At 39.9% G+C, this 23,521-nt stretch overlaps 1 protein-coding gene across 1 annotated transcript; it reads right to left on the reverse strand.

The window, feature by feature from the left end:
* Positions 1–5,975: 5,975 nt before the first annotated feature.
* On the reverse strand, positions 5,976–21,904 carry SLC35B1 (solute carrier family 35 member B1). Its single transcript, XM_063300849.1, has 9 exons — positions 21,643–21,904; positions 19,672–19,775; positions 17,491–17,621; positions 14,309–14,339; positions 13,690–13,850; positions 12,469–12,595; positions 10,227–10,333; positions 8,788–8,941; positions 5,976–7,649 (listed from the first exon to the last, which is right to left on the reverse strand). Exons 1-9 carry the CDS (start codon positions 21,867–21,869, stop codon positions 7,597–7,599), a joined length of 1,095 nt encoding a protein of 364 aa, XP_063156919.1. The 5' UTR covers positions 21,870–21,904; the 3' UTR covers positions 5,976–7,596.
* Positions 21,905–23,521: the final 1,617 nt, after the last annotated feature.

The raw sequence follows: 23,521 nt of genomic DNA on the forward strand, positions 1-23,521 counted from the left end.
TTTCATGAACACTGGCATTTGCCAATGCAAGAAAGATCTTTAGTTCCTTAGGCATTACCCTGGGGTTCTTTGAGACCCCCTAGAGCATTACACGCCTTGCTCTTGGTGTGATCTTGGTTGGTCAACCACTCCTGGGAGGGTAACAATGGTGTTGAATTGCCTCCATTTGTCCATGATCTGCCTGGCAGTGGGCTGGTGGAGTCCAAGTGCTTTGGAAATGTTTTGTAGCTTTTTCCAGCCTGGTGAGCATCAACAACTGTTGTTTGGAGGTCCTCAGAAATCTCCTTTGTTCGAACCATGACACACTTCCACATATCCATGTTGTGAAGATCAGACTTTGATAGTGAATACCAGAATTCTGTTCTTTAAATAAGGCTGGACCTTCCACACTCACACCTGATTATCATTCCATTGATTGAAACACCTGACTTTAATTTCTCCTTCAAATGAACTAATAATCCTAGAGGTTCACATACTTTTGTCACACATAAATATGGAACTTAGATCATTTTACTCAATAAATAAATGAACAAGTATGTTTTTGAGTCATTTTTTTTGAATTGGGTTCTCTATGTCTAGTTTTAGGACTTGTGTGGAGAACAAATAACATTTTAAGTCATATTTATGCAGAAATATTGGAAATTCAAAAAGATTCACAAATTCTTTAGCACCATTGTGGTTCTTTGGGTTTGGGTTTTTTTGGTCATTAACTGAGTGGCCTCAATAATGCCTGCATAAAATAGCCAATTCTACTCTTTTAAATCCCTCTGTCGCTTCTTGGGAAGCCAATGAACACCCATCACTGCTGTTATGGCTGAAATCAGAGATGAGGAAGCAAATAATTAGATTAAGTTTATCAGCAAGTTTTTATTTCTAAGACTCTAATTTGAACAAGGACACTTAGGACATTTACCACAAAATAAAAACGGACAGGTTTTTAAGATCACTTTCAAAATAGACAAGGTTAAATCTTCAGAATTCAAATGTAAATGTATTCGTTTTTTGTGCCAAGTGTACACAGTATAATGTAGCCTCATTAAGAAGCATACTGTTTGCGTGATACACTGGACCACAAACTAGCCTACTGCATTTTAGTTCAACATGTTGTATAAAACCAGACAGTGTGGTTAGCCTATACAGTAGTTCAGTGTTTTGTAAAAAACCAGCCATGGGTATGACCATATAGTCTAACCTATAACCATGATTTAGACTGTTGTGCAGATTCAGCTAGTAGACTGGATTCAACAAGTGTTTCTCAACCTCAGCAACTTTAAGATGTATGGACTTCAACTCCCAGAATTCCCCACCCAGCATAGCTGGCTGGGGAATTCTGGGAGCTGAAGTCTACACATCATAAAGTTGCTGAGGTTGAAAAACACTGGATTAGTAGTCACTTCATTTTGGAATGACTTCCAGTGGGGGACATGTCCAACTAAACAGCTGTGTCCATGGGCTCCGTGGACAGAACTGACAAAGCAGTGTTTTTTTGGGCCCGGGCAGGCTTTTTCCTGAAGCCCAGAGCTTTTTCATGAATAAAGAAAAAGCTTGGAATCATCCCATCTGTCCTCCAGAACGGTGCCTTGTAGCCAGAGAATCGCAAACTGTGTTCGTGGCAATCTAGTAAGAGCCGCCAGGAGGCTGGGACTTCACCATTTCCAAGCTGCGCTGTAGCCTTAAAGAGACACTAAGTTGTGCCACCCCACAGCAAGGAGAAGCGGACTCTCTTGGTGCTTATCATTATTTCTGGATCTTTAAAACAAAGAGATGTTTCTGCTGACAGCAAGATTGAAGACTTTGTTGAAATGCCAGGCAACTATTACATTCTGGTGTTGAAGGAGTTAAAGGGACACTCTGAGTTGCAGATTACAAATGGAGTTGTATTTCTGATGGAATGTTATGGGAAAGAAAAGACACTGTTCTGTGGGAGGTTTTCTGCTGAGAAGTCTGAGTTTCTAAGGGGGGCAGTTGGGCTGTTTGATTTCTGTATGAAAAATGCCTTGTGTATAATATGGAGATATGTAAATGTTTTGGTATATTTTGAAGTGGGGTAAAGATTTAAGAATGTTTATATGGATTGATATTGAGGCTTGTATGATTTCATTTTTCTTTAATGATTTGGATTAAGATTTACTGGATTGCTTTTAAGGTTTGTTTGATTTTTAAGATTTATAAAGTATAATAATAATTGCTTGGTTTTAGGTTTAATAGGGTTAAGATTGTTGTAGTATTAATAATTATAAAAGTAGACAATTGATATGTTTTTATAATCTGATTTTTATTAGAGTGGACAGAAATATATAGAATAGTGGTAGGAAGGAAATAAATGTTCTTGGGGGAGGGAAGTTGATTTAGATATATACAGTGTGTGTGTGTATATATATTATTTATTTATTTATTAAGGGGAAGGAGCAATTGTATTTAGGGATTTTTATAATGTGCTAATGGAATGATTTATAGAAATAATGTGATCTTGGTTTGATATGTATTTATGTATTTATTTATTTTAGGTTTTTTAAAAAATCCTGCCTTTATTATTTTTATAAATAACTCAAGGTGGGGAACATACCTAATACTCCTTCCTCCTCCTCTTTTCCCCACAACAACAACAACCCTGTGAGGTGAGTTGGGCTGAGAGTGAGTGACTGGCTCAAGGTCACCCAGCCGGCTTTCGTGCCTAAGGCGGGACTAGAACTGTCAGGCTCCTGGTTTCTAGCCCATTGCCTTAACCACTAGACCAAACAGAGTAAGGGATTGATTATGGAAATTGCTGTATATTCTTGTTGTTGAAAGTCAGAAGTCACTTCTTTATCTAATCTTCAAAATTCTTTTTTCTTGTGTTTCACACTTTTTTTAGTTTTCCTTTTTGTAGTTTTTATCTTTGTTTCAAACTTAATAAAATTCTTATATAAAAATAGAGAAACACTGGATTAGACTCTTAGTGTGAAGATCAGTGGCATAATTTTCCAGCAAAAAAAGTTTGGAGAGCTGAAAATCAGCATGAGAAAGAAAAGTAATTCTAATTAAGGAAGGCTGCAGAAGTAATTACAAGGGGTCCTGAAGGACAAATATATAGGGTGTACCAAAAGTCTGGCCCTATAGGCCAGTCACAATGTTGTTGTTTTTTCCAAGAGAAAATGTTAATGTACTTAGGAGCATTCAAAGTTTGTGCGTCAAACGAGTAGGGAAGTGTTTAGAAGAAAATAACAACCCATTCAAACATTTAATTTAATTCATATATTACCTATGGGGTAACTGATTTTTCTTAGACCCTGTATATTTACCTTTGCTTTCCTAAGTGCCATATAAAGCTGCAATTACAGCTTCAGGAATTTGATTGATTTGACTCATTGGCAACCAGTTCATAAATATTCTTTCAGATAGCTTTGTTTTGAATGCAACTATTCAGTGGCCTAATAATGAGGACATTCCAGTTCTTCATTCTCTGTTACTTAACCACTCAGACCACGCTCAAGCCATACCCTGATTTAGTAGATACTTGCCCCTGCCCTCTTCTCAGCTGGATCGCCTTCACTGGGTTGTTGTGGGGCTGAACAGTGCCTTAGAAAAGCAGGCTATATTATTGGATTTATTAGAAATAATGGCTCCTTTGCCCAATTACCGTCTTCCCCAACAGATGCTTTGTATATGTGTTTGACCACTCCTGTTACAACATTTTAAAAAGTAAAACAACAAATATCTACTTCAGTGTTTCTCAACCTTGGCACCTTTAAGATGTGTGGACTTCAACTCCCAGAATTCCCCACCCAGCCATGGTGGCTGGGGAATTCTGGGAGTTGGAGTCTACCCATCTTAAAGGTGCCAAGGTTGAGAAACTGATCTGCTGTATCCCAGAGTCATTGGGAGTTGGGCAGCATACAAGTTTAAAAAAAAAAAATTAAAAAATCACATTAGCTAGGAAGGATAGGAGCTGTTCCCCCCACTATTAAAAAAAAGAAAAAGCATCAATTGTTGCGGGTGGGGGTTGCTTTTACACCCACTCCAAGGAAGCCACGCATTTTGCAGAATTCACTAAAGAAGGAAACTGCCCTTTTCCCTCTGGTTGACTTTTAGGAAAATAGGAACAGGATTACAATAATGCCTCCTGGTTCAATGTTCCAATATTGCAAAAGGTTTTAATTTTGGACAGAAGAGTGAGCCTGGTGGGGGCAGAGAACAAGCGCCTCCAAAAAGATCAATGTAACCATCGGTTGAAGGCTGGAGAGAAATTGGAAAAGATGGGGACCAGAGGGGGAAGAGCACATTTGCAAGCACCACCAAGGAAGGGAGATCAAGGTCCCATCTGGAAGGGCGAGAGGCCAAAAGCACAGAGCAGATGGAGCCTGGTTGTGACAGCTGGTGGAGACGCGCTTTCATGTGTAAAGTTTGCTCCACAGAGACCTCATAGACTATGAGCTTCCAAGGCAGCCTTATGTTAACTGCCTGCCCTCTTCCCATGCTAGGAAACAGCCCAAAGGAGCTCAAAGAAGTACACCTGGCACGGTTCTTGGGGGCTTCTGCTTAATTAAAATGGGGCTTTTAAAAATTAAAACAATTTAATTTTTTTTTTAATTTTTAACGCAGGTCGTAGAGGCCTGAGTTCAGGGAAGAATGGCTGGGAAGGAAAACAAATGAGTTTCTTTAGCAACAGTCCAACTATTTCTCTAGTACCTTCAACGTTAAAAGGCAACACGGTTAAGTAGGAAGATGGTGGTGAAAGGGCTCATCTGAAAAAACAGTATCAGTGATTTCAAGCAATCATCCTTACACTTCCCCACATTAGTTTATACAGTACCAGTTTTTCTCAACCTTGGCAACTTTCAGATGTGTGGACTTCAACTCCCAGAATTCTGGGAGTTGAAGTCTACACATCTGAAAGTTGCCAAGGTTGAGAAACATTGATTTATACCCTCAAGGGACTTAATGTTAGGCAGAATATCCATGACTTTTGTCCTCCTTCAAGTACAGCATTTATCAATAACCATAGGACTTTTCTTTGTGTATCGCCCCTTCATTGCTGCAGGTGGCAGCACACAGGCAACCTTGGCTGATCTCAAAAAACAGCGCTCAGCCAGTGCTTATTTGGGTAAGAGACCCCCATTATCCCCAGGGCTGTAAATCAGATTGGGAAGGCGATTGGTTTTGTTTTGTTTTGAATTAGAAAATGGCAAACCATTTAAATAAAGCATAGGAAGTGCCTATGTCGTCAGCGGACATCAAGCTCCACTGAAGGAAGATGTGACCTTTCTATGTTTCTGTAGCTCGCCTCCCTTTAAGATTTTGTTGTTTATTGGTTTAGTCGCTTCTGACTCTTCGTGACTTCATGGGACTCTCAGAGTTGCTGTTCATGGACGTTAGGAAGATGTAAGTTCCCCATGGTTTCATGATTAAAGACTTTTAGAAAATGATTTAACATTATGAGCTTCATCAGCAAGTCCTGAATCCTCTTATCAATTCACCCTTTTAAAAAAGGATAGGTGAATTACTATCCTATTTTTATGCCAAACAATCCAAGCAGCAAATGAGCATTTTGGGAACTAGCCACTGCAGGTCCTTTCTGTGCCCAGCCAATTCTCTGTATGATCTTGCAGCCAGGAAGGGAGTAAACTTAAAAAGTAATAATAAAATAAAAATGGGCAGACTGAAACATCCAGCATGCTTGCAATCATAAGGATCAATATATGACTTAGAGTAAAAAATCCATGACTTCCATTGGCAGTCTGTTCCAGTTCCTCTGAGTACAAAAACTAGAATCACGAGCAGCCTGTGATTAGATGCAGACAATCACAGCTCCCAAAAGCAGTTGCTTATTTTTGTGTCATGCCAGTTCAGTATAAATATTGGAAGATTATACAGAAGTGTGATGATTTCACACTTTGTTTACAAAAAATAGCACGTCTTTTTTATTTGCAATACAAATCTGGAAGCAAGCAAGCAAGCAGAGATCTGCAAAATGAAAATTGCTTGTGGCTCTTAAATTCTACCAAGTTGTCTTTAATTCTGGTAATACGCCCCCAGTTCTTTTAACAGAAACTCACATTTAGACACAAGAATATGCTCTCATAGAATATGAAATCACATTCCCTGATCAGGCTCCCAGCACAGCACATTCTTCCAGCCTGCCCACCCCACAATTTCCCCATGCGTTCCCTTCCCACACTCCCCTGCCTTCCCTCAACCCCTGCTGTTGACATCCTTGACTTTTGCCTGTTTTCTCTCTTCCCTGACCCAATTCTGTGTTTCACTCCTGGACTGAAGCGTTGAAACAAATGCATTGGTTTGGGCACGGACCATCCAAAGCCAACTGTTCCATATATGGAACAGTCCAAGCACAGAGCATTTTGCATAACCTTAGGGCTCAGCGATCTGACTCAAATAATTTTCATAGTTTAAGAAATTATTAAAATTGTAACTTTAATAATGTTAAAATATAGCCAAATCTTAAAAGATCTCTTGAGATCTCAACCATTTTTAAAAATGTATTTTGTAAAAAATATGTGGGTGTGAGTGACGTTGGCAAGATTGCATGATGGTGACTGCTGCTTGGAAAGTTTGCTGAAGCCTGGTTGCTTGGCTCAATTCTTCTGAATACAGCCAGGACAGTCCCTTCTATTGCTGCATGACAAAACCAGGAGATGAACTTGGAAGGCACCAAATTGTCCAAGCCCATCAGGCAGTCCCCAGAGGAACTTCCTGGCACATCTTCCCCCTGGGACTTAAATGAGCCGGGCTGACGCTGAGCACGCTTATCTAGGAAGAGAACTCCACCAAACAAATGCTAAAGCGTAACGTGACTAATTTGCTTTTGGCTTAGTGTGACATAGGAACTAATCTACTATGACTGTCCAAGCCATGATGGATTGTTCTATAAACCACAGTTATAAAATGACTGATTTAGCATTATGGTGTGAGTGTAACATTGGGTAGATATCTCAATTGTCTTCTGGAGGGACAGGGCTCCTCCATGAAGTAGTTTCAATCCAGGGATTTACCATAAGCTGTGCTACCAAACTAATATAAAACACCTCTTGCTGGAAGAAGACTCACAGTGCTTACTTTTAATTTATCTGATTATGTTTTATTTTATTTTATAGTATGTGTGTGGTTTTTGATTGGTTGGTCTGTGGAGATTGTTTTATCCTATGATGGATATTTATGGTTACTGCTAAACTGCCCTGAGGCTCTAGGGTAGGCAGTATTCAAGTTTTTGTATAAATAAAAAACTAAACAAACATCTCCCCCTCAACACACAGAGATGGAAAGTAAATTTAAAAACATGAACATGGAGATTTCTCTCTCTCCCCTCCTTTTATTTCATATGAAGCATTCCTCCTATTCCATCAGGAATTTATTTTTGCCATCCATCAACCACAGTTCTGATTCCTCAGTAGATATGGAAAAGTTAACTTCTTTGATCTTTAGTAAAACAAAGCCACCATTTAAAAAAATCAAACACATTTTGAATAAAAACAGTCCCTCCCTATCATATCCCCTTTCCCAAGCACTCATCTTGAGTCCAATTCCCAGTATTGGGAAATAAGACAATAAGTTAATAGTTCCTTAGGCTTAAGGTTTTCAAGAGAAACACCAAAAGTCTTCTTAATGTGAGGTTTTCTTTGATGCTTTCCCAAATTTGGCATCCAGGCCAAGTCCTGCAGAAAAACAAACAGGAATATTAACTGGAGTTGCAAATGATGCTACAGAGGAAAGCGTTGGGGGGGTGTATGTGATTTTGAGTAAAAGAGGATGAATGATCCAGACTTTTATCTGGGATGATTTGGAAAACATCAAGTTCCTCCTAGCAGACTAGGAGCAGATTTTCAGTTTACAAGAATGTCCCGGAAAAGATGATGTAGATTTACAAGCATCTCACTTAACAGCTCTCCGTACAAGTAATTATTATCTGTGGGAGTATGAAGCAGATTCTAAATCTGCTGACTAAGACAGAATAATTGCTGAACCCTGGCACAACCACTAAAGGAAGTGTAATGGTGAGAGGGAGAAGAAGCGATAAAAGCAAAACACAACCACACAGTGTAACGTATCTTTAAAGTAAACTGAAGGTGCTGAAGAAGCAAACCAGAATAGTGTTAAAACCAGTCAGGAAAACATGACTCAGTTTAAAAAGTTGCAACCCTTCGGTTATCAGTGACTTTGTCTGAAGTATTAGTTCAAGCTTTCCCAATCTAGGCACTCTCCAGATGTTTAGACTTCAGTCCCCAGAATTCTTCAGTCAAAATAACCACTACTTAGAATTCTGGGAGCTGAAATCTACAATTCTGGAGAGTGTCTAAGTTGCAGGAGGCTCCCTTAGTTCACAGCAGGACTCTCTCAGGTACTCCTCTTTGGCACTCTTCTCTTTGGTTATGGTACCTCAGATAGGAATACTGTTTCCAACTCTATTAGCATTTTCGCATCAGCAGAGATTATTCTTTCTGCTTTTTTTTAATCACCAAAGTTTTCCAGCATATTAAATGGATTTAGCATAGCCCTTACTGTACCTGAACCAGTGGAGAGTGGACTTGGTGGAGTGCAGTTTGATGGGGAGAATGGCAGATAGGGAAAAGGGCACGTTACTGTAGACTGCTAAAGGACCCTGTCCTTTAGATTTAGATAAAACTAAAATAAAATCCCTATATGTAGGGAGGTGAGAAGCCCAATGAAATAACTAACCAGACTGCTATCCTGCAGGAAATTGTACTCAGATGTACAGAGGGCTGGATAAATTTTGCCAGGAACTGAGGTTGACATTTCCCAAATAAATAAAGACAAAGGATGCTGGGCTCTTACCAAGGAATACCAGGATGGTGCCCACCCATTGCAAGTTGGTGATAGGATTGGCAAATAGGATGACGGAAGCCAAAATGGTGAAGAACTTGCGAGTCGTGGTGACAATAGAGCAGGTCAGAGGCCCAAAATAGACCACAGTCATGAAAATGAAACTCTGCAATAAAGATGGGGAAAAATTGTGTAGGCTTGAACGTGAGAAATATGCCTTGCATCACTTTGATCTTATAGCCTCCCTGTGAAGACAACCTTCCTCCCACTGTTTATTATAGGACACCTCTTTGTGTTGCTGAGCTTGCACAAGACCAGTTATAACTATTGGATATGCTGCCCTTTCTCCTATTCTGAGATGTTTGAAAGAGAAATTACAGACAATACTGGAATATAAGGTAATCAAACGTTGTCCCCTCAATCACAGGAATTAGGCAGAGGGTCTTTTTCAAAAGCAGTGTGTTACTCTCAACAAATACAAAGAAATACAAAAGCAGGGCCACTTCTCTTTTTAGCACCAAAGGCAAAGCACAGAAGAAAGCAGTACTTTACATCTTCTGAACTGGTAGTGCAACAAAAACATGAAACCTTGAAGACAGCAGAGAAGGAAGAAGGCAAGGCAAGGCAAGGCAAGGCAAGACAGAAAGAGAATCCATTTCAAGCAAACAGATTGAGGTGAGGTTTATAATAGTAACAGCACTACAGTAGGTATTTTATTGTGTGATTGGCGCTTTAAAAATAATTTCAAATAATAAGCAAATAGCTTTTGGTACTTCTGTAAGGCTTGCTTTAATCATGTATTATTCTTACACTTTATTTCATATGTCATTTTAAACCTTGATTAATAAACCATTCTGTGAATCAGGGTACTCTTAATTTCGTGTAAAGAAATTAGCCAAACATGAAAAGGAGAATTTTGGGATACATCCAAAGCAGGAATTAAGGTCATCCAAATAAACTAAGATTTGTGAACTGACAATAAACCCCAGTTTAAGGCTGATGATTCTGGCTTGTTTGAGCTTACATAATCATCATTCTGCATTCAGATAGCAGGCCACAAGATCCCTCCTAGCTTCACTGTCCACTTGTATGGAAGGAGTGCAGCAAGGCTGGACAACGTGTATGCTCACCGTGCAGTTTATTTGCACAGTGGTTTATTAAGCCAATATTCCCAATTTAATGTGACCAGTTTGAATATACAGAAGTGTATTTCACACAAGGAAATCTTATGAGGAACAGAAAGACACTTTTGGAAGGGATGAGTGCAACATTCTACTTTGATAGCATTCTCACAAACAAGTCATTTGGGGGTCAAGATACTTGAGGAAACAGCTGGTACTCTCCCTTGTAACGTATTACTGTATAGCCCATACAGTATTTACAGCACTAGTACAACATAGTGTTGACATCTAAAGCACCACACTGGCTAATAGAAAAAGCTAGTTGCTCACCTGACCCAGAGCACTGGTCAGGCCAAAGAGAAGGATATTATAGATGATGGAAGGATAACGCTCAGTGAAGCTCAAGAATTCCCAGACCTCACCTGTAAACAAAATACCTAGAGGAAAAGAAAATATTTAGGAGAAAAAATAGAATAAACACTTATTTTCCTGCCTTGACCATCCTGTGACCAATGCTATCTGGCTCCTAAACCATACTCCTTTTAACTGAACATGTTCTACAACAAGCAGTGAAACTCAGGGTAATGCACTTCTCAGCTTTGCCCTTGGTTTGGGAGATTTAAAAATTAAGAGGGGTTGAGTGAGTTGGGAAAGAATAACAGGTATACATCAAATCAGCTATGGAGTAATGCCAGAACTGGTCAAACATTCACTGGGCTCAACATCCATCCATCCATCCATCGCCCCCCTCTGATTTCCAAAGGCTCTGAGTGTCTATCAGAAACTTCATTTAAAAAGCCCCCCTAAGAAAAATAAATAAATAAACCCACTGGAAAGAAATAATTTAAAAATTGCAGCAACACTGTAAGGGACAAAACATACAAAGCCATGTGTCCACTAATACATCCCAGCATTCATAATATGCCTTCCTCCTGGGCTAGATGGGGAAGCCAACTCTTAACTGCTCTCCTGAAACCCAGGATGGAATGGGTAGACTGGATTTTTGCAGGGGAAGTGATAGAAAATGCCCATTTCCTAGGTCCTGTCAAATGGCATTCTCAAATAGACTGGACCTGGAGGGAGCTGACCCTGTTTGACCTGACTGGATATGCAGATCAATATGGGAGATGGTGGTCCCACAGATAACCAGGCTGAAAACCATACAGGGCCTTAAATGTAACAACTAGCATCTTGAAAACACCTGGAAGCCAATTGATAATCCATGCAGCTCCCGTAGTAAAAGAAAGAGAAAGGCCCTTTTTCTCTAAAACAAGCTTCCTGGAGAGATGGGGAGCCTGGAGTCTTCTAGATGGGTTGGATAGACGATCCTAATCATTCCCAGCCAGCCAATACTCCAATGGCCAGGGATGATGGGAGCTATAGCTCACCTATTTTGAAGGCAGAAAGTGAGAGAGGCTATATCGCTCTCAAGAGATGGAACAGTTTGATAGTTTGGTACTGCAAAAAAAGTTTCCTTTTCTAGAGCTGGACAGGCTGGACCTTATATTCAGCTGCGCACTTCTTCTTGCAGAACCCTGCCCAGGTCAGAATGGCTGGCAGACCATACTGGGCTGGATCACTGGGGCATTATTTCTGCATGTTTTTTTAGTCAACCCAAAAGCTGACTGGTACCTTGCTCCCTGGACACTCTAGCCTAGAGAGGACCGGTCGATCAGCACACGAGCCTCTTTTACAGCTTCTGCTGAATTGCACTCCACACTATTTCTGTAAATGCCACCTTGATTTAAAAGAGGGGAACAATTGCTCTCCAAATTACTTTGGCTGCAAGGGCTGCTCCTTTTCATTAATTATCCAATCCTTTCTCCCAAGGCGGTCTCTCTGGAGAGGGTCTAACCATCACACACAAAAATCAAGAATACGGCTTAACTCTTTGCAGCCAAAGCAAATCAGAAAATGCCTATATTCCTGGAGCAAGGGAGACACCAAATGGAGGAGCAAAGCATTACTGCCAACCTGCAGCATGACTCCCACCTGAACCAAACTGTGGCCAGGAACAGCCTTTTGGAGAGAGGGGGGTGCCAGGTGGCTGCTGCAGGAGCAACAACAGCGGCACCACTGCTTGCCCATCTAGAGACATGCAGGGCTATCCCAGTTCTGAAGCAAGAGAAGACTGGGTGAGGTCTGAACTGTGATGTTAAAGCCAAATGGGGGCACATACAAGCTCTACTGGGGCAGCCATCACTATGGTGCATTTTAAAGAAGCACTCCAAGTAATCTAGTATTATACAAGACAGTATTTACCCTAATCCCATTAACAGCAACCTGTGTGTGGAAACAACCATCAGGTGAATATACTGTGCCATAAAACCTTACATATGAAGAGGGAGGGAGATACTATCTACCAAGGAGGTGAGGCAACTCATGCTACCTCAAGCTTTACAACACAAGGATTCCCACACGTCTCAAGTTTTGTACGTGAGTTGGTTCCCTTCACACACACAGTAACACATGCATAGCTTCCCACTACTCCCCTGACGATCTGGATCAGAATTACTGAGTTCAAATCAGCATGACCATTTTTCCCCCTGCTGACCCAAAAGAACATTCTTACCAGCACCCAGGAACAAAGTGGACCACAGATTAACATTTAACATCATATGATTGGAACCAGTCTGGTAGTAGGCTCTCATATGGTCTTGAGACACCCCAGTTAGTCCATCCAGTGTCAAAGACAGCAACTAAAGTGAGGGAGGGAGGAGAACCACAGTCTTTAATGTTGCTGAAAACTCCATGTTGATGAAGGAAAACACCTTGTTTTGAACAATGCGCATCCCTGTAACCACACAGGGATATGCAAATACTGTCCATTTGGTTCAGATATTAACAGCATTCCCAAATTCTGTTAAGCTACCATGCTCAGTTTAGTTTAGCCCCTTAACTAGCCTTTAAGGATGGAACATTATCATTCTTAAATCTTCATCTTGTGCACAACTTCCAGAATAATTTTATTGCTGATGGTGGTCTTACATTTATGTTTTTGTAGGGATCGCTTTCAGGGTAATAAAGAATTCTATTGGTCATCTCCTCCTGACCACACTCAGGCAAATGTCTGGTGCTTGCATATCTGCAGGTGAACCGATCCCATCCTACTAGCCATACAATATCAACAGCCATTCCTTTCCTTTTTCCCCAACCCCAATTTTTTCCAAAAATAAATTGTGGAAATCTGACCTGTAGAGCAAATAGATTAACATTGCTAGATAAAGAGGTATATATTTTGCTTGGCTGTACCCAGAGCAGATGGAATTTACCAAAACATCAGTAACTTGATTTTTCATGCATGGGAGATGGCCAAAAGAATCATTATCAATCATCCTTGTAGCCTTCTGGAGGGCCGTGAAGACCTGGCTGTTCCTCCAGGATGGGGGCACCTGGGGAGGGGAAGGGTACTTCTGTTTTTAGCTACAGTGTGTTTTTATGGATTGTTGTGAGCCACCTAGAATCATTACATGAGATAGGCAGCCATATAAGTACTGTAAATAAAATAATTAAATAAATAAATGGAATATTGGAAGGACAAAAGAAGGACCTACTCACAGCGAGTCAGCTTGATTAATCATTTAATGGAATAAAATATTTTAAAGAAATCTGCAGTAAATATTTTAAAGAAATCTGCAGCTTGATGAACCATACAAATAAAAATGTCAGATGCCAAGGTAACCAAAGCATATGTCCGTGAGAGTCTATCCTCCCACTTCTCTATAAAACGTAATTTAGCACCTTGTAATTTCCAGGCCCAAGGTTGTTTGTTTTTTAGGGGTTTAGGGCTTACCAGCAGGAGTTCCCCATATCCAAAAACACGCTCATCACCGACACTTCCTCCACTTTTTGGCTTGTACATGAACAGGGCCACGCCTGTGACTATCAGCAAGACACACATGTATTTGGACAATGGATACTTCTTCCTCAGCACTGTCACCCCCAGGAGCATGACTAGAAAAAGAAAGGAAATGTGGGAAAAAGCATGCTCCTAACAGTCCTGCTAAGAAATTTAATTAACTAATGACCGCTGCATATTGCAACCATTTACATCATTTCCCACTGGCCATTCTTAAGAACCCTGTGGAGACTTCATTCCTGAACCCAAACTTGCTGAGCTATCTCTTCCCAGCTGTTGGAAACACCTCACTCAGGCAAACGTCTGGTGCTTACAGATCTGCACATGAAGCAATCCCATCCTAATAGCCACACAGCATCAACAGCCATTGCTTTCCTTTTTCCCATTTCCACCCCAACCTCTACTCCCGCTCCCCCAAAAAACCCATCATGGAAGTCCAACCTCTAGAGGCCAGTAAAGCTACATCAAACAATCAGGTTCAGTCAATGTGGGCAACTTTTCTCAAAAGTTCCCTGCACACACAATTTTGAGTATAGGATCAGGGATTGCATACCTGGGATGGGTTTACAGGACTTTCCAAGGACCTATGAAAGTAAAAAAGAAAGAGATTCACTTGGCTATAACCTTCTATATCTCTGGCATTTGAAGAATGTGACAAACTCCCAGAAAAAGAAAACCCCACCAACAGCTGCTTGAGGTGCAGAAGTTACTCATGCTCTGAACAGAAGCCACACACCTTTATTTTATTAGCTGAGTGTTTCTCTTTTCTTTGTAAACCCATTACATTCTACGTCCATTTTAAGCCTTTGGTATTTCTTTTTATTTCTTTCTTTTATTTTTCTTTTATTTATTTTCTATCATTTTTTTTTTTTTTATAAGTAATTCAAGGCAGGGAACATACCCAATACTCCTTCCCCCTATTTTCCCCACAACAGCAACCCTGTGAGGTGAGTTGGGCTGAGAGCGCGCAACTGGCCCAAGGTCACCTAGCTGGCTTTCATGCCTAAGGGAAAACTAGAACTCACAGTTGAAAAATTTTAAAGCTCTTCACTTGCATAACTGTTTTTCTTACTCTTTTCTTTCTTCGCTATCTCTTTGCCTCCTACTTAGGCTTCTCTTTTATATAAAGAACCACATTGAGGCCACTCTTTTCTCAAACTTCAGCTACTGTAGGCGGTGAGTCTCCTGTTGTCTTGGGGCCACAGCAAGTGAAAAACAAGATGGCCCTGCTCCATCTAACAAGTATTTTTAAGGCAGATATTACAATATGCACAAATTTGCTTGATCAACCACTGAGATCATCTTGAAGAGTCAAAAACCATGTTTAAGGTTAGGTTCATACATCACATCAAACCATGGTTTCTTTAACAACATTCAATAATGTTATTGATTAGGGTTCAGCAAAGGAGTATATATTCTCTTCAACAATGAAATCACTCTGGGTCAAGGTGGGAGTGGGAAAAAACTCTTCAGTTTGTGCTACAGCCATCTGGCTGAGGAGGCCTCCTTCATACATAGCAAGGGAGCTTCAGGCTGGTTGCTACTCACACTGGAGCCATCTGGCCCAGGAGACCATCATTAACTCCAAGGGGTCTCGCTGCTGCCGCTCATGAACATCCTGTGGTATATCCCACTGGCAGTAGAGTTGCCCAGCCTGAGACTCTCAACCAGGGCTCCAAGAGGTGCCTAAGGGGAGCTCCAGAGCAAATGAAAGAAATCCTTTTACTATTGTTAAAGCTTTTATGCTTGGCTTTCTGGTGGAGGCAACTAAACACCTCTCCAACAGAGTGGAGACGATGACCGTGGCAAAGATTGAAGAACTGGCGTGTAGACCGGTTCTTCAGAACCTCTACAGATAAAAAAAAAATAGTTTAAGAATGTAAAGAATTGAAAATAAATGGCAAAAAGCTAAATAAGATTTTGATCTAAGAAAGTTGTAAACAAATTAAGGGTGCAGACAGCTTGGAACCCTGAAACTTTTACTATAAGATTTTGAAAATAATTAAATTATAAAAATAATAAAGGTGGAATAAAATTTAAATAAATAAAATAAACAGCATTTCGTGGGAACCAGAATGTTTTGTCTATCTTAAGTCAAAACAGAAACTTGAGACTTTATTTCAGAAATTGGACACTAGAGGGGACTAAAGATTTCAGGCAGAAAAGGAAAAAAAAACAACAACTAAACATCTCTGGTATTTGGTTAGTGTGAGGATTTACAAACTGACACAAAACACTATAACATTAGAAATACTTCAGGAGATTTTCAAAGAATAGGGCCAGACATTAGTATCTACAATATCAGAAATGTCAGCAATGATGTCTGCTTCTATGGGTAGACTATGTCCAAAAGATGTTAAATCTGATGCAGAAATACTAGAACCAGAGATACTGGATAAAAAAAAGTGTGAATTATAAGATAGAGAAGGCAGTTCAAGTAGAATTGCAAATGGAAAGCCAAGAGAATGACCCTGATAAAAACTTTTTTACTGGATATGCAAAAGAAGCTGGTTAAAGTTTTGAAAATCAGAGTGGAAATACAAATGACAAACCAAGACAGTGACCTGGATAATGACTTTTACTGGATTTACAGGAGGTTTGCTAAAGCCTTGAAGAAGTCTCTGTGATAGGAAAAAGAAAAATTGAAGAGAGACCAAATCCAGTGACAACATCTGAATGAATTAAAGATCAAGATTGTTAGAAGTAAAAGGAAGGAATATAAAGTTGGTTTGTTTGATCAAGGATAAAATACGACACCTTTTTATAAAGCCCTGGTAACCCCTTACGGATGTTTTGTTGACAACAGGACTGAAAAGTTGATGATTTATGGATTTGCATATAGATATGGGATGGGTTCTGGGAAGAAGAGATATTTGTTTGTAACAGTAGAAAGTAAAAGAGTTATCAAATTTGTTTTTACTTGTGATGAAGATTGGAAGTCACTTCTTTACCTATTTCTTTTCTTTTTCTTACTTTCTTCTTTTTCTTTCTTTTGAGTCCTTGGTGCTCTCCAAGCTTGGTTGTTTGCTTGCAGACTTTTCATTAACCAACTAGGTAACATCATCAGTTCCTTTCTTTCTTTGCACTTTTTATTCTTTCTATTTCTTTTTCTTTTTCTGAGTTTAGTTTGTATTTGCTTTTACTACTGTAATTAAAATCTTTAATAAAAATTATGAAAAAAAGCTTTTATTCTTGACTCCCAATTCCGTAGGAATGCTTTTAGTTTTTTTTTTTTTTAATGACTATATGATTTAAATCACAATTATATACTGGGGAATTCTACAGTGCTCAGCTTTGGGAGACTGGAGCAGCCTATGTGCCCTGCAGGTAAGTAAGTAAATAAATAAATCAACCCCTTACTTTAGTCTTAAAAGTGAGAGGACCATTGTTGCTTAGCAAAGCAGCTTTGAGGGGATGTAAAACTTTGTGGAAGTAAAGCACCCCTTTGAACCTTCACGAAACCATATTAATGAAGCCAAGCCTGGAATTTCTTATTTCTCTTTCCAATACAACCACCATTTCTGAATAACTGTGGAAGTATAATGCAAATTAATATAAGCAATATGGGAATTATGGATCTGGCTCTTTTCTATGCTATTCTATGCATTTAATGCATCCTACAGTAAAAGAAGCTGCCAAGCTCTTCACCAGTAAGAAGGGAGAAAGATGCCCCATTTTCTATTTAATCTTCCACCGGCCAACAAGCACCCACACCCACTCTGTGCTCTTTTTCACCTGAGTTGGGTAGTTGACAAACTGAAGCGCTGAGTTGCTGGACACCATTGCTCCCAGGTAGGAGAGAGAGCAAGCTGCGTAGAGCCAATTCCGAGTCCGGTCCACCTTGACAGCTTCAAAACACTGGATCACTGTAGGAAAAGACCCCACAATGTATGTTTAATTTAGGGACAGCAAACTATTCAAAAGCAGAGCTCAACAGGGCTTTTTCACATGAAAGATAAAACAATTTCCTTCCTTTCAATAGAAAAGAAAATCTGTAGCTCAGGGCTGAATTGTGGAGTTCTTGGTTGTTTGCTTGCAGACAATTCATTACCCAATGAAACTGATGAGATTACCTATTTGGGTAACGAAACATCTGCAAGCAAACAACCAAGCTCAGAGAGCACCAAGAACTCCACAATTTCCTTCCTGTTTCCAAGACCACCGAAACTAAGAGGGGAGGCAAGAAGATGATGTAGTCTTACTACAAAGCTATACTTTTATGCAGTTTGCCAGGTTAGCAACAATCTAACATTCATTCAAAGAAAAATGGAAGAAAGACAAAACTATATTTAAATCTTTGCCTGGCAAGAGTTCTTCTGGCCAAAGAGAATATTATATATGATTTTTCTCCCAGTATTGTTTACTTTAATGCTTTCTTTCAGGAAGTTGTAAATAAGTTTGATGTTATGATTAGCCAGTAACACATGAAAGAAAAAGTAGTTGCACTTCAGACCTATTACATGCTCTACAGCTGTTCTGAGTTCAAATGGGTTATTTTAGGGCCAGAACATCCTGTAAGTTTAAACAAAAAACAGCACCAGAACACTTACAGTAAAGTCAGAACAATCTGTTTCTAATGCAAAACAATTACATTGTGCAGAAAGCAGTTCTAACTCAAAATGATTAGCATACCTCTAGTTGTAATACATATGTAGAGGACCTAGTTTTGCCCTTATCTCCAACCACAATTAATAATTGGGGGGCAAATTAAAAGGGACTAAGCCTCTACCCAGTGACTATGTTTGCGTAACATACTGAATCACAAAGGAGCCAATCACATTTATAAACCCATCCTTTGCAGTTACTTTTTGGTTCTCTGTGTCATGGGGACTCAGAAAAAATGGATAATCCATTAAGCCACGGGTAAGCATATCATGCAATCCTAGTAAGAAGAGTTGAGACACTCAAGAAAATGGCAAGAGGATAGTAGGAAAGATTTCTACACAACCCTCTACCTCCCCATCTGCCTTTCTCTTTTCCAAGGATGTATGCACACATGCATCTGTCAATTGTTATCTTCTACTTAATTTTCCTGCAGCAGTGGAAGATGGGGTCAGTAATAAGTAAAAGGATTTACAAAAATACAGGGAGGGTTTTTCCCCTTATGAGGAATTCAAAGGAAAATGTGGTGGCAAGGTATGCTGCACAAAAGGAGAAAATGACTTTTTTTTCCTCTCCTGCCCAAATATGATTTATTGTGCTGTTTTCTGTTTGGAATGAAAAATAGGCAGGAGACTTAGCACATGTTCATTGTTTTTCAGCCATTTTAGAAAAAATATAGAAGAGAGAAGTATACAATTGTCTTTCATGCAGCTTTCTGCTTTGGCTCCTCTCTTTAAAAGCACAGAAGCAATAGTCTGCTTCTCTTTATACCCCATACCCCCATCCATTAGGCACACAAGGTGAGTAACAATTAAAAAACAAAAACATAAGCATTAGTTTCAAAAAGCAGCTAAATTAATCATCATTGGATTTCAGAAGGCATGGTTGAAGAAGAGGGCCTTTCCTGAATGTGGAATGGGGGGATAAATGCACTCCCAAGAAATGTATTCTTTAGCATGGTTCTCCCAGTCTTCCCTTCCTGAGAAAAAGCACCAGAGAACAATGACTATTTGCCACAATAAGCAGCAAAAAAGGGGGACTGAAGTTTCTGTATGGGTTTGAAATAGCCAGACAAATCATCAAGTCACAGCCAGCCGTATCCACTGGAGGGGGGGAGGGGGGATTGTCAAAAAAGCAAGATGGTGGTGTGATGCAAATTGTGCCCATCTCGCCTCTCCCTATGGATTCCACTGGTCATAATAGCTTCTTTCCACAAAAAATGACAGTGTGCTTCAAATTTGGACTTTCACAACAGATTCCAGAACCAAGAGAATGCAAAACAGATAATTTGCTGGTTTCTTTGGATGTACTTACATAACTTAGCAAAAATGGCATTGATCACACACTGAATAAAGACTAAAGATAGAGCATATCTGAATTTCTCCTGTTTTGCTCCTTCCCCATATTTGCCTCTTGTACTGTAGAGAAAAAAACACATATTGAGGAAGAATCAATTGCCACAGACAAAATACACATCAAAGCATCTATTTTATATTGATGAGATCTTCCCAGCAGGGCCATGAGATAGTAGCTGATTAACAAAAGCAATATATTAACTGATATAAGAAAGAAGATCATATAATCTTCTATTTAAGGTGGAGGATATAACAAGAAATGATTTAAGATCAGAGAGTGAGTCATGTATTGGAAGAGTCAATATAAAATCTCAAGCCTCCTACAAATTACCTAGAAAAAGCAAGGTATTTATTAAAAACCACGTTTTTCAGAGCAACTTGAAGAATCTACTTACCTTTTTATACCATGGAGTTGTAACTTGCTTTTTATATTTTTTTAAGTAAACAATTGTAAAAGAATAGTGACTTGAGGTAAACCCAAAATGGAAAAAAAACTTGGAATTAGGTTCACTGGTCACAAACATACTTAGATTTACCTTTTTCTTTTGTAGGACAGTGCAGTTCTATGTGGAGTATGACCCAACAAGTTCAATTGTTATTCCCAAGTAAGTTTAGAAAGAACTACAGCTTAAAGCTATTTTACAGATTGTGTCTCATTCCGTTTTTTTAATTATTTTAAGTCATTAACCTTAATACAGAAGTATTAACCTAATACAGAAATAATAAACTCTGTTACAATGTTAGGGTTCTGTTTTTTTTAAAAAACAACAGATTGAGAAGTGCTTTCTTTTTAAGATAATCGAAAATATTGCACTAAACTCAGAAAGTCATATAACAATATAACCAAACCAAATCTCCTTTCTTAGTTTGAACTGGCCATCTTTAAACTCAAACATGATTCAGAGTCTAAAATCTAATTGATGCATTAACACACATACACTGCCAATTTCTCTTTTTAGGGAGATTTCTATCCCTTTAATAATCATATGAAGGGACGTGGTGGCGCTGCAGGTTAAACCGCTGAGCTGCTGAGCTTGCCGATCAGAAGGTCGGGGGTTCAAATCTGCGTGACGGGGTGAGCTCCCGTTGCTAGTCCCAGCTCCTGCCAACCTAGCAGTTCGAAAACATGCAAATGTGAGTAGATTAATAGGTACTGCTTCGGTGGGCAGGTAATGGCGGTCCGTGTAGTCATGCCGGCTGCATGACCACGGAAGTGTTTACGGACAAACGCTGGCTCTTCGGCTTTGAAACGGAGATGAGCACTGCCCCCTAGAGTCAGACACGACTGGACTTAATGTCAAGGGAAACCTTTACCTTTACCTAATAACCATATGACTGGCACAATTTCAGTATAATTTTTTTCCACTATTTATCCATAAACAATAGTAGAGTGACAGTCATCTGTGGGATTTCTACCTGCTGCACAACTGTTGAACTTCAGGATTAGATGTAGATTTAATCATGCTTAGACCAGATCCACTGAAATCAATGGACTTAATCTAAGCAGACTGTATCTGAACTGCAGTAAACTCTCTGCTGCCACCTGGACGTTCTGATTTTTACAGTCCATATGCAGTATAATTAACAATATGATCTTGATAAATTCAAATTCCAAAGATCTTGCTGGATACCCTCTAAATATATCTAAATCAGAAATTAAACCAAGACTGTCAGGAAGAATGACAGTAGGTTTCAGAAGAGGAAGGGCAAATCTGCAGGTTCGTATCTGGGGCATGATAACCGAGTTTCCTTAAGAAGAAAAGGAGTTTACACGGAGTGATCAAAGAGACAACACGTATTAGGGACGATAGTGATTGGGAAGGAATAGCTTTTCAGAGGCTATAGCGAAATCTGCTCCCGAACGCCAGAACCAAAAGCACCTCAGCTGACCCTGGAACGGAAAAGAATGCGTTCTTCTCAGGCGACTTACATTGTCTCCTGCAGGACGCCGTACCAGAAGTAGCAGACGAAGACACCCAGACAGCAAAGGGGCAACCTCAGCCGCTCGGAGAAGAACCAAATCCCTCCGCCTCCTGACCCCCCAGTCATCCCCATGCCCGACCCTGGAGTAGTTTCGGGTCCAGACACCCTCAGCGGTGATAGCTCCACACACTCATCCCGAACCGGTACCGGCGGTGGCGGAAAAGAGGGCCTCATAGAGGCGGCTGCGTCCTTGACTAAGAAGGACCTCGCCAACTCTACGTGGTGTCTAATGCACTGCCTGACAAGCCGGACCCTGCTGAAGGAAGATTGTCAGACGAAAAAGGATTTCGGACAAGTTTTTTTTTTTCTCTTTCCCGTACAGCGCTCTCCATTTGCTTCTCCTGCTAGAAACGGGTCTCTAAACGCCATGGAATTATATTGGGGCTTGGAAGGAATAGGTCGACTGTTTTAGACGTCAGCAAAAGCTTCTGCGATGATCACCCGGCCGATTCGAGATTCGTGTCAGGTTTTCATTGCTGGTGGGAAGGAGGAGGTGGGCCTGACTTCCAGGGAGCAACGGTTGTTGGGGGCAGGACGGTGAAACAATGAAGATGGCAACGAGGCTGCCTGAAGGGCATTTGCTTTGTTGCTATAACAAATTGCTTCCAGCGTAGCAGGGATTGCTCACAGGCAGTTGATTGTGTGCTGTTACAGAGTGGCTGGATTCACTCAACACGGGAAACCATTTACTTAGTCATAATTCATTGAACAAACCACAGTTGGTTGGGTTTGCACAACCTGTACTCCAGAAAACCGTTTTACAGCCCACAATGAGACACTTCGCGCGACGCGCCAAGCCAAAACGAAACCAATCTTATTAAATTATTTAACGATTGGTTGGGGTCAGAATGTGGGTCAGAATAAGATCGATGCTTGGGGTCAGAAGGAACAGCTAGGATGCCGTGTTACCCACCAGATGATATAAAGCAGCTTACTATAAATAATATATCAGCATCATGCCTAAAATGTAACCCCCAAGAACTTCGTTTCCATGAATTTCTGTATTGCACTTTCAAAGCCGTTTGACTGTATAGCTATCACATCTTATGGCAGAGAACTCCACAATTTTATTATGAACTTTTTGAAATACTTCCTTCTGCTTGTTTTCAGTCTCCCAGCATTCATCTTCCTTGGATCCCTGTGGGTTCATAGTGAGGGAATTTTTCTCATCAATTTTTGTCCATATCGTGAATAGTTTCTTGTATCTCTAGCATCTCATTTTTTTCTAAATTAAGAATGATCAAACGTTGTAATCTTGCCTCACATGATAGTTGCCTCAGCCCCCTCTAACCTTACAATATTATGAAGGTACAGAACCAGAATAATATACAATTATTGTAACTGTGATCACGCTGTAATTTTGTATAAATGCATTCTAGTTTGTTGAAAGGTTTTTTACCTAATGTTGAGATTAAGAAAAAGTTAACCTGGGCTATAGCTGACTTTTTAAAAAAAAATTGTCACTACTGTACACTTGTTACTGTATACTTACTATAGAATCACAGTCTTCTATTGTTATTCATATCCTATTTCATTAAGACATCCTAAGACAATGCTATATGCAAGCTTATGTAACTTGAAATAAACATTTTTCTTTGAATATTGTTTCCTACTTTATCAAATTTCCTTCCTAGAATATTCATATACTGTCATGTTCCCCGTTGCAAGGCATAAGTGCATCACAACAGGGAACATGCACATCAGGAAAGAGGAAGGGATAACCATTATCCTTTAAACACACACATCATCCCTTAAGCACCCAAACCCATAAATAAATCAACAGGACAATAGAAACGCACCTCGGACAGGATCTGGAAACCATTAAC

The sequence above is a fragment of the Candoia aspera genome, chromosome 4 (genome assembly GCF_035149785.1).
Source record: "Candoia aspera isolate rCanAsp1 chromosome 4, rCanAsp1.hap2, whole genome shotgun sequence".
NCBI classification, from domain to species: Eukaryota; Metazoa; Chordata; class Lepidosauria; order Squamata; family Boidae; genus Candoia; species Candoia aspera.